The sequence below is a fragment of the Borostomias antarcticus genome (assembly GCF_949987555.1).
Source record: "Borostomias antarcticus genome assembly, chromosome: 14".
NCBI classification, from domain to species: Eukaryota; Metazoa; Chordata; class Actinopteri; order Stomiiformes; family Stomiidae; genus Borostomias; species Borostomias antarcticus.
In genome coordinates, this window is record NC_140247.1 from 22,112,415 (window position 1) to 22,124,914 (window position 12,500).

Genomic DNA, 12,500 nt, shown 5'->3' on the forward strand with positions numbered 1-12,500 from the left:
TAGGGTAGGGCAGGGCAGGGTAGGGCAGGGTAGGGCAGGGTAGGGTAGTGTATGGTAGGGCAGGGTAGTGAAGGGTAGGGTAGGGTACTGTAGGGTAGGGTAGGGTAGGGTAGGGTAGGGCAGGGCAGGGTAGGGCAGGGTAGGTATAGGGTAGGGTAGGGTAGGGTAGGGCAGGGCAGGGTAGGGCAGGGCAGGGTAGGGCAGGGTAGGGTAGGGTAGGGTAGTGTAGGGTAGGGTAGGGTAGGGTAGGGTAGTGTATGGTAGGGCAGGGTAGGGCAGGGTAGGGTAGGGTAGGGTAGGTTAGGGTAGTGTAGGGTAGGGTAGGGCAGGGTAGGGCAGGGTAGGGTAGGGTAGTGTAGGGTAGGGTAGGGCAGGGTAGTGTAGGGCAGGGTAGGGTAGGGTAGTGTAGGGTAGGGTAGGGTAGGGTAGTGTATGGTAGGGCAGGGTAGGGGTACCTGTGGAGTGGTAGTCTGCTGCCGGCTCACTGACAGCTCTCTTCTTCACAGCGGAGGAACGATAGACGATGTGCTGCCGTCCTCGTCCTCCGCCCTCCTCCTCCCTCCTCCCTCCATCCCCCCTCTCCACCGGCTCGATGAAGAACTCCTCCTGCTCTGTCCTGATCATACCAGCCTGGAGAGGAGAGGGAGAGAGAGAGAGAGAGAGAGGGAGAGAGAGAGAGAGAGAGACATTAGTGAATCTCATGATCAGATCTTGATATTGCTCTCCATTGCTTTCTCTCTCTCCCCTCCTCCCACTCCATCCCTCTCTTTCTGACCAGCCCAGCGAGAGGGGCATAGGAGGTAGAGAGAGGAGGAGGGAAGAGAGAGATATAGAAGAAAGAGAAGAGGGAGAGTGAGAGAGAGAGAGAGAGAGAGAGAGAGAGAGAGAGAGAGAGAGTGACACATGGCTTCTCAACATCCGTGGGAGGAGATGTTCTGAGTCTGCAATAACATCCCCTGTCAGGTAATTCCCCTATCCGATCCACACACACACACGCACACACACACACACACACACACACACACACACACACACACACACACACACACACACACACACAGGTGTGTGCGCACACATGCACACACATACATACAGACACACACACACACACATACGTGTGCGCATACATGCACAGAAACACACACACACACACACCAAGGTTATTATAGTTAATGAAAACTAACTAAAAAACGAAAACTAGGTGTGAAAATTTTTTTTAGTTAACTGAAATAAAAATAAAAACTAGACTTTACAAAAAAACGATAACTAACTAAAACTGTATTGTGTGTTTACAAAACTAACTAAAATAAACTAAAATTATTGAGAAAATGTAATAAGTCTAGTATTTTGGGTGGATATGAAATCTATCCTCCATTTGTTCTTAGCTGTGCCCCTGCGCAGAAGTAACCTGACGTGCGCCAGATGGCTTGTTTCACACGGAGTGAAACAACATTAGCTTGTGAGATCAGGATAGTCTCACGAGGGTAGCGCAGAAGAAAAAAAAACTAAAACTAATACTGAAACTAATAAAAACTAAACTAAAACTAAGCATTTTCAAAAAATAAAAACTAAACTAAACTAGCAAACCTGCTTTAAAACTAATCAAAACTAGACTGAAATTGAAAACAAAAAGTTAAAACGATATAAAAATAAAAAATAATGAAAAAAGCAAAACTATTATAACCTTGACACACACAATTTACTCTACAGTCATGCTAACATACACTAACATAAACTCACATACACACACTAGCTTGCGTGCGCACACGCACACAAATACGCACAAACACACACACACACACACACACACACACACACACACACACAGTGGCACGGAAAACAGGCACTCGGAAAATTGCCCGTCACTCTCTCTAATTCCATCTGTCTGTTTAGACAACTGGTAATTACCACGGCAACCGCCTGCCGAGGAGGGAAACCAAGGGGGAGAACCGATACGCAGAGGATTCTGGGAGTTTAGAGAGAAATGGAGGGAAAGAGCGGAAGAAAAGAGAGACTCAAACACTGATGGGCTCAGCGCCCTCCCCTCCCTCTCTCCACACTCTGACAGGAGGAAGAGGGGATGGGGGAAGAGGAGTGTGAAGCGAGGGAGAAAAAGGAAAGGGAAAATGTGTTTCTCTGCAGAGGGAGAGAAAGAGAGAAAGAAAGAGAGAGACAGAGGGAGAGAGAGTACTGAAAGTTTCTGTCTGGGTTCGGGAAGCAGAATGCACTGAATGGTATTCATGCTATTCCTCTGGTTCACACTCGGAGCCGAGCAGAAATAAACAGTGAACTCACACCCCGAGGGTCTGCAGTTTCCTCTATGGCTGCCCCCTCCCTGCAGGGCTGCCCACTCCTCAGCACAGAACAGGCACCTGCCCCCTCCCTGCAGGGCTGCCCACTCCTCAGCACAGAACGGGCACCTGCCCCCTCCCTGCAGGGCTGCCCACTCCTCAGCACAGAACGGGCACCTGCCCCCTCCCTGCAGACACGACGCGCCTGGCAGATTTCTCCCTGCTTCTACCCTCGTACATCCCAGCATAAACCGCTACAACTACAGGCTACAGGTTAACAGCACAGAGTTAATTGTGGGTGAATCAGTTTTGTCATCCTGATTCCCACTGCAGATGAACTGAGGCTGTCAAATAATGACCTGCTAGTAACAGTGGGTTAGCAACGGTAGGTGAGCAGTGATAACCCGATTAGCAACGATATGCTAGCCATGGTAAGTCATCAGCAATGGCATGCCACTGTAGCGATAGCAGCCAATTAGCAACAGCGATCTGCAGTGTTTGACTCGGGCTGGGGATCACCGGAGCACAGAACCGGCACCGCGCTTGAGCTCTGCTAGAATACCAAGTCAAGTCGAGTAAAACTTTATTTATAAAGCACATTTAAAAACAACAGTGGTTGACCAAAGTGCTGTACAATGGGCTAAAAGGCACAAAAAACAATAAAATGCAATGTAATAAATAGCAAATAACAAGAGACAAACAGGAAATACAAACAGAAACATACAGTAACAGCTCAAAAGTATAGTGTTCCTGCACGAATATAAACAGTAAAGAGGTGGGTACCGGCATGATAGCGATAGCAATGCTAACTCATTAGACGAGTGAGTCTCTAAGCACTGCGCTCCACTAGTGACTGAAGACATTCGTCCAGGTTTGAGTCAGTCTCTAAACACTGCGCTCCTCTAGAGACTGAACTAAAGACATTCGTCCAGGTCTGAGTCAGTCTCTAAACACTGCGCTCCTCTAGAGACTGAACTAAAGACATTCGTCCAGGTCTGAGTCAGTCTCTAAACACTGCGCTCCTCTAGAGACTGAACTAAAGACATTCGTCCAGGTTTGAGTCAGTCTCTAAACACTGCGCTCCTCTAGAGACTGAACTAAAGACATTCGTCCAGGTTTGAGTCAGTCTCTAATCACTGCGCTCCTCTAGAGACTGAACTAAAGACATTCGTCCAGGTTTGAGTCAGTCTCTAAACACTGCGCTCCTCTAGAGACTGAACTAAAGACATTCGTCCAGGTTTGAGTCAGTCTCTAAACACTGCGCTCCTCTAGAGACTGAACTAAAGACATTCGTCCAGGTCTGAGTCAGTCTCTAAACACTGCGCTCCTCTAGAGACTGAACTAAAGACATTCGTCCAGGTCTGAGTCAGTCTCTAAACACTGCGCTCCTCTAGAGACTGAACTAAAGACATTCGTCCAGGTTTGAGTCAGTCTCTAAACACTGCGCTCCTCTAGAGACTGAACTAAAGACATTCGTCCAGGTCTGAGTCAGTCTCTAAACACTGCGCTCCTCTAGAGACTGAACTAAAGACATTCGTCCAGGTCTGAGTCAGTCTCTAAACACTGCGCTCCTCTAGAGACTGAACTAAAGACATTCGTCCAGGTTTGAGTCAGTCTCTAAACACTGCGCTCCTCTAGAGACTGAACTAAAGACATTCGTCCAGGTTTGAGTCAGTCTCTAATCACTGCGCTCCTCTAGAGACTGAACTGAAGACATTCGTCCAGGTTTGAGTCAGTCTCTAAACACTGCGCTCCTCTAGAGACTGAACTAAAGACATTCGTCCAGGTCTGAGTCAGTCTCTAAACACTGCGCTCCTCTAGAGACTGAACTAAAGACATTCGTCCAGGTTTGAGTCAGTCTCTAAACACTGCGCTCCTCTAGAGACTGAACTAAAGACATTCGTCCAGGTCTGAGTCAGTCTCTAAACACTGCGCTCCTCTAGAGACTGAACTAAAGACATTCGTCCAGGTTTCGTCACTAAAAGTGAGTGGAAACAATTTGAGACATTGAAAAAAACCTGCATTGCAGAACCAATCCAGCATCTTTCGGGTGGTTCTTCCTAATGGGGCGGTGACATGTTTTGTTGTGATTCTCCACTCCAGTTTGTTTGGAGGACATCATTTCTGGTAAGACGGGTCTTTCACCTTAATGGAGATGTAGGCAGTGGCTCTAACTGGCAGTCGGTTTTCGGTGCTGTTCTAGGGACACTTTTTAACAGAGATATCTCCAGACTTTCAGAGGTTGAGGTCTCCAAAGTCTGGTATCCAATCAACTCACACTCACACAACTCATCCTCCACAGTCACATGGACAGGGTTCTACAATGAAGGTTACATCAGCCTTCTAGGATCCTCCAAAGATGTGTATTTAGGATGCAGCCAGCGCTTCAGCCCTCAGGCATGTGTGGGAGACAGCAGGGACACTGTGATCAAGGTGTGAGGAGAATTCTCTAATATGGACAGCAGAATGGCATGTTTTCTAATGTGACAGTACAATGGTGTGTTTTCTAATGTAGACAGTAAAACTGTTTTCTCTACTGTGACAGTAGAATTGTGTTTTTTAATGTAGACAGGAGAATGGCATGTTTTGTAATGTTTGTTTGTTTGTTTGTTTATTTAGATCCCCATTAGCTGTTGCATTGCAGCAGCTACTCTTCCTGGGGCCTCATTTATCATTGTGGATACACCCTTTTACACCTGATTTTTGTACTTGCTTTTCTCCGCAAATAATGTGATGTATCATGACAAAACTCGATGGGAAATATTGTGAGATATATACACAATATTTCCCATCGAGTTTTGTCATGATACATCAGATTATTTGCGGAGAAAAGCAAGTACAAAAATCAGGTGTAAATGAAAAAGGGTGTAACCACAATGATAAATGAGGCCCCTGGGGTCTACATTTCTCATAGTGACAATACACCCTTCTATTACACATACCATATACAGACACAGCCAATACAGTGACAGTGAATGTGTGACAGTACATATTCAATGGTGTGTTATCTAAGGTAGACAGTAAACTACTTATGGATTATGAATTATGCATTTCAATGTATGCAGTAGAATTATGTTGTTTGTTGTTTTTTAACCTTTTTTTTTTGTTTACATATTATTTTCAATAGGTAAGTTTTGGGGAGAAAAATAATCTGTTTTTTTAATGTGTCCCCGTGGTCTCAGTAGGGACTAATGCAAACACTAGTTCTACTGTACATAAACAGGTCTTTGTAAAGGACCAGAGGGACTGGAAGCGCTATGAGAGGTGCTGACCAGGGTGTGTGGCTGTTCACCACATCAGAGGACTGGCTATGAAAGCAGCCTGGACAGACGGGCCGCAGATTACCCCCCCCCCCCCCCCCCCACCCCCCGACCCTCCCACAGTTGAGGCTTTGGTCCGGAAGGATGTCGACAAGTCCTGCCCACCATCCTCACTCTCCTCCTCCATCAGTGGCTTTGTCCCGGAAGGATGTCGACAAGTCAGTGACCTGCCTCCATCTCTCTCTCTCTCCCTCTCTCTCCTCTCCCTCCCTCTTTTTTTTCTCTCTCTCTCTCCTTTCTCCCTCTCTCTCGCCTCTCTCTCCCTCGCTCCCCCACCCTCTCTCTCTCTCTCCCTCCCTCTCTCTCTCTTTCCGCTCTTCATCCTCCTGTTTTCCCTGAGCTGTGGTGCGGCATTCCGATCACAGCTGATGGATCTGCGATGGAGCCGCGTTCCCGCTCCGGAATACCAAGCAGAGAGGAGAAGACAGCCGTGTCAAAGAAAAAGATGACATGTGGGTCTCTGAGACGCGGTCGGATCGATCGCAACGAGGGAGGGGGTTAGAGAGAGAGAGAGACAGAGAGAGAGAGAGAGAGACAGAGAGAGAGAGACAGAGAGAGAGAGAGAGATATTCTTCTAAAAGAAGAGCGAATAAAACATCAGTCTTTATGTTCAGTAGAGCGTTCTCTCCTTGTCCTCAGCCAACCAGGAAGCAGTTGAACAGCCCTGGTCGTCTTTCCTGATTGGCTGATTGTTAGTCCAAAGGGGTGTCGACGGAGCCCCCACCATCCCCCTTACTGTCGACACCCATTTGGACTAACAATCAGCCAATCAGGAAAGACGACCAGGGCTGATCAACTGTGCAAAGACTGACCAGTTTGTATCCCCCGTGGTAAAGCAGCTCAGGTTGGAGCTGTGTGATGTCACACCCTTCTGAATGTGCCATCGAGAACGTGACCCATTGACCCATTCACAACAACGTGTGATGCTGTCATATCATATTGTAGAATGCAAATGACAGAAGTGACCAAACCGGGAGGCTGTATAGCTCAGGAGGCAGAGCGGGTCGTCCAATGATCGTAGGGTTGGCGGTTTGAATCCCGGCTCCTCCAGTCCACATGTCGAAGTGTCCTTGGGCAAGACACTGAACCCCAGATTGCTCCCAGTGAGCAGGCTACCTTGCATGGCAGCTGCCGCCATTGGTGTGTGAATGTGTGTGTGAATAAGAGGCCTGCAGTTCATTTACCTATATATATGATTGCAAAATTCCGGGAATATTTAGAAACTTCCCAAAATGAATTAATGAGAATAAATTCTGTTTTTCAGTTTATTCCCATTAATTCACATTCATTTCTATAAATTCCCGTCAATTCCCATGGGAAGTTTGTGAATGTTCCTGGATTTTGCAACGTTCACTATCTTGACAAGGAAAATGTAAACATGATCACTCGCTAACAAACTCAGACATACGCATGCGCATGCAGCCATGCACGCACGTACACACACACACACACACACACACACACACACACACACACACACACACTCAGGCAACATGTATACATGCTCACACACACATACACACACACACACTCACACACACTCATACACCCCCCGCCCCCACACACACACACCCATGCACACATACACACACAAACGCGCACACACATACTGTACGCACACATACAAACACAGACACACACACACAAACGCACACACACACACACACACACACACACTAACACGTAGCTCTCCACACAGGACAGCAGGGCTATTATTACTTTTAAGGTCATTGAGAGCTTGACACAAACCACAACCCCCCCTCTAGGACCTTGATCCCTCCCAGGGCTCCTAATATGGGCGTTACTACCAGGCAGGTCCAGTTTCACAGCAGGACCTTCCTGTACTTGAAGACACACTGGAGCTATAAAAAGATCTGAAGGTAGAAACCGAAGCGGGGTGAAGCTGAATGTGCAGGTCTGGGTAGGAGCTAGGGGGAGGGGCAGGGAGGATATGAGATTAGAGGAGAGGAGAGGAGAGGAAGAGGAGGAGCACAGGAGACCAGAGGAGGAAAAGGAGGAGGAGGAGGAAGAAAACCGTGGTGCAGCCTGGTGTTGGAGTGGATATGATGCTGTGGTCAGGAGGATCAAAGTGACACCCAGCTCTTTTAATCAGGACCCCTGCCCTAGCCTGGTTATAGTAGCTCACTGCACCCGCTACGCTGACCAGCTCAGTCACTGATCCATGGCAGCTCCCTCCAAACACTGAAGCTCATTCACTTTTGGGTTAATATGAAGAATTCATACCATTCAGTCCAACGGCAAGCTGTATTTGAGAGCTGACACTTTTCTTGTTGTTACTATGGGTAATGAGCTAGAGAGCTCTAGAGACGAGTTATGTGGTCCAAGTGCTCTTTAGCACTATAGCATCATGGACTCCAAGCTTTTTTTTTTTATTGAAAAAAGTTGAACTTTTTGGGATAAAGCGTAGCCTGTAAAAGCCTATTCTGACAACAAGGACGGTCGGTGTTTGGCAAAAACGCAGACACAGCAAATGTTAGCACTAGCTAACATTAGCTAGCTATCGTAACTTGGCTAGTTAATCTGCAGTCTGCAAAAACACGACACTCTTACGCTAAAGTAAGTGTAAAACATCGGTAGCCTAGCCAGCTCTAAACTCCAGCTCTAGTGTGCCCTAAGCAGCTGTAAGCTTAGCGCTGTTCAGATACATACAGCCCACCGGTGGACACACAGCCTTAGGTCCCAAAAAGGTTCAAGGCATTCTAAGAACACGTTAAGACCTTCTAGGACACACCACAACCTTCTAGAACAGCCCAAGACATTCTGGAACACCTTAATACTTTCTAGAGCCAGAACAGCTCTGTCCAACTGAATCAACAAATCATGAATTTAGTTTAGTTAGTTTGGTTAAGGTTAAATCAGGTGAGGCTGCTAGCCTGCTCTGACCCCTGCTGCGTTCCCCTCCACTTCTCTCTCTCCACCCTGGGAACTGTAATTAATGTTAAGAAATAAAACAGATTAATTAAGGGAATGGAATTATTTGTTTAATGTCGTGCAGTGAGTAGATTGCTCAATTATGTTAATCTGGGCTATGCTTTGAAGATGAGGGTTATATTCATCGAGGAGATTCGACACGGCAAACAAACGCAAACAGTCTGTTTCTCTTTATTTTACTCTCTCTCAGTGTGTGTGTGTGTGTGTGTGTGTGTGAGAGAGAGAGAGAGCCCTCTCAGTTCTGACTCAGGGTTGCAGACACAATACCTAGCCAATAACCTGTGACTCTCTCTCTCTCTCTCTCTCTCAATCTCTCCATCTCCAGATACCTGCCCCCCCTTTCTCCTCCTTCTCATCTTTACCCTCCCTGCTTCTCTCTCTTCCATCATCCTTCCTAAACCCTTACTAATCATCTATCTTATTCATCCTCCCTCCCTCCTTCCTTCCTTCCTTCCTTCCTTCCTTCCTTCCTTCCTTCCTTCCTTCCTTCCTTCCTTCCTTCCTTCCTTCCTTCCTTCCTTCCTCCCTCCCTCCCTCCCTCCCTCCCTCCCTCCCTCCCTCCCTCCTTCCTTCCTTCCTTCCTTTCCAGTTCCTTCTGTTCCCAGTGAGTGAGACAAAGCTTATCTCTGGCAAGGGAGGAGGACAAGGTGCACATGAGTGTTTCTTAGATAAAAACAGACATGAGGCCTGGATGAATAGCAGTTAGCCTGCAAAGCTAGCCTGACTCAAAGGTTTGTGGATGAATAGCAGTTAGCCTGCAAAGCTAGCCTGACTCAAAGTATAAATGTAAGAATAGCAGTTAACCTACCTAGCTAGGTAGCCTGCCAGGGATCTATGGATGTAAAAATAGCAGTTAGCTTGCCTAGCTAGCCTGACTCAAAGGTATATGGTTGTAAGAATAGCAGTTAGCCTTTAGCCTGCCCAGATAGCGTGACTCCTGCGATGGTGGAATTTTTCATTCAGGGTGTGGATGTGTTGACACAGAGGGACCACAGTGAAATTTAGACAGAGCACAGGCCAGCCATCCTAGGTATAAAAGCGCAAAAACACACACACACACACACACACACACACACACACACACACACACACACACACACACACACACACACACACACACACACGGCACTCCACTGTTCCTTCCACGGTGCGGTTATTCATCAAAATGCAGGCTGCCTCTGTTTTCTAACCAAATAAACCCCAAAGTGGATGTTATGAATCAGAGGAAGAGGGAGTTCAGGAAGAAAGGAGAGGAGCCTGGAAAAAAGAAAGGTGGTATATAGGGGTGTTCCATGGTCAGAGGGAACATCTGGAATGGTGTTCTTGCTACGTTCCTCTGGCGTTCTCCTGGTATTCGCTGCGTTCCTGGCCAGACAAATGTTCCTGTCCCAGCAGACACAGAGGAGTCGTGACGAGTGGGAGAATGTTTTCATGATCTGACGTGTCTGTTCTATTCACCCCTTACCCTCTCTCATCTCCTCTCCTTACCCTCTCATCTCCTCTCCTTTCCTTTCCTCCCCTCTACTCTCTCATCTCCTCTCCTTACCCTCTCTCATTCCCTCTCCTTACCCTCTCATCTCCTCTCCTTACCCTCTCTCATCTCTTCTCCTTTCCTCTCCTCCCCTCTCATCTCTCATCTCCTCTCCTTTCCTCTCCTCCCCTCTCCTCACTCATCTCCTCTCCTTTCCTCTACTCTCTCATCTCCTCTCCTTACCCTCTCTCATCTCCTCTCCTTTCCTCTCCTCCCCTCCCCTCTCCTCCCCTCTACTCTCTCCTCTCCTCCTCCTCCCCTCCCCTCTCCCCTCTCATCTCCTCTCCTTTCCTCTCCTCCCCTCTACTCTCTCATCTCCTCTCCTTTCCTCTCCTCCTCCTCTCCTCTCTCCTCTCCTCCTCCTCCCCTCTCCTCTCTCCTATCCTCTCCTCTCTCCTATCCTCACATCTCTCCTCTCCTCCTCCTCTCCTCCCCTCTACTCTTTCCTCTCCTCCTCCTCCCCTCCCCTCCCCTCTCTCATATCCTCTCTCCTATCCTCTCATCTCTCCTCTCCTCCCCTCTCCTATCCTCTCTCCTATCCTCTCCTCCCCTCTCTCTCTTTCTCCTTTCCTCCCCTCTACTCTTTCCTATCCTCTCTCCTACCCTCTCCTCTCCTCCCCTCTCTCTCTTTCTCCTCGTCTCCCCTCTACTCTTTCCTATCCTCTCTCCTACCCTCTCCTCTCCTTTCTCTCTTCCTCCTATCCTCCCCTCTACTCTCTCCTATCCTCTCTCCTATCCTATCCTCTCCTCTCCTCCCCCCCTCGGGCTACGGTCTCCCCTGCTCTCCTCCCTCCTGTTAGAAACAGCCTCTCTCACGCCCCCTACAGGCTGTGCTCCTCATGCTCCTGGTCTGGCCAGGAGACAGATCAGCAGCACAGCCCCCGTGTCTGATGGCTGGCCTGACCCGTCCTAACTACAGAAGAGATGGAGAGAAGGGAGGGTGGGAGAAAGAGAGGTGAGAGAGAGAGAGAGAGAGAGAGAGAGGGAGAGAGAGGGAGAGAGACAGAAGGTAGGAGAGTGAGGTGTCGTCAGGCCTGGATGTAGATGGGGGGCGTTTCTCTCCCTCTCCTTCTCTCTCTCTTTCTCTCTCTCTCTCTAACACATACACACACACACACACACACACACACCGTTTCAACATGAGAATACATGCGGCATATCTCCTCGAGAAAGGCAATTCACAGACTGTCAATAGTACTCTCAGCTGCGGTGCAGTGATTCATCTCCATTCATCTCCCAGACACATTTAGCGAGGTGAAAATACAAACCCCTGGTCACCGGCAAGGCAGCCGCTCCTGACACGGCGCCCTCTGCCTGTGAGTGGCGGGACTGCGGACAGGAGAGGAGGTAGGGGTTGAGGGGAGGGGGAGACAGGAGAGGAGGTAGGGGTTGAGGGGAGGGGGAGACAGGAGAGGAGGTAGGGGTTGAGGGGAGGGGGAGACAGGAGAGGAGGTAGGGGGCAAGGGGGAGGGGACTGGGAGTCACTACACGGAGCAAGGGTGGCAGAGAAGGGCAGGGGAGTGTGGGAGGTGGATTGCAAAATTCCAGGAATATGCACAAACTTGCTAAAAATTCCCAATTTATTCTCGTTAATTCCCATTTATTCCAGTTAATTCCCATTAATTCCCATAGGACGTTTTGTGAATATTCCCGGAATTTGCAACCCTAGGGGTGGGTGGGTAGGGGATGGCGGCACTGTGATGGCACATCCAGAGAGACGACAGACATATGGAGAGGGTGGTGATGGGAAAAGAGTGAACGATGGTGGGTGTGTGTGTGTTTGTGTGTGTGTGTGTGTGTGTGTCTTTTACAGACCTGGCACTACTTAATTGACTCGGATAGTGATTCCGATTAGCACTCTTTATCCCCAACTCTACCATCCCTGCAAAATCAGGCGCTATGCCACACACACACACACACACTCTGTCTACAACAGCCAGAGACTCATCAATCCCTCTTACAAGACCAGCCCAGGCATCGATCTGTGTGTGTGTGTGTGTGTGTGAGTGTGTGTGTGTGTGTGTGTGTGTGTGTGTGTGTGTGTGTGTGTGTGTGAGTGTGTGTGTGTGTGTGTGTGTGTGTGTGTGTGGGTGTGGGTGTGGGTGTGGGTGTGTGTCTTCCCAAATTGATGAATGACCTCAATTAGTTGCGACTGAGCGTTCAGTGATTGTAATCTAAGGGCAGCAGAAGATGCTGATCTCAGAACAGTGATATTTAAAGAAGCCTGGGGTCAACTCTGCAGCATACTAATGAACTATGAACTATGAACTACAGGAAGGGAGGCAGGGACGCCTGGAGAGCAGGACAACAGTGTGTGTGTGTGTGTGTGTTGGAGGGGGGGATTGCGAATCAATCAAATGATTATGTCTTTTGGTATTCTGTGTACTTTGTGTGTGTACTTTGTGT

At 48.3% G+C, this 12,500-nt stretch overlaps 1 protein-coding gene across 1 annotated transcript in view; it reads right to left on the reverse strand.

The window, feature by feature from the left end:
- The window catches only part of LOC311317555 (A disintegrin and metalloproteinase with thrombospondin motifs 2-like), a gene marked incomplete at both ends in the record, with an annotated part of 150,410 nt that overhangs the window by 102,855 nt on the left and 35,055 nt on the right, over positions 1 to 12,500 (reverse strand). Inside the window, one exon of the mRNA XM_084448629.1 lies at positions 456 to 630. Coding sequence (XP_084304755.1) covers positions 456 to 630 — 175 coding nt within the window. The remainder of the gene's footprint in view (positions 1 to 455; positions 631 to 12,500) is intronic.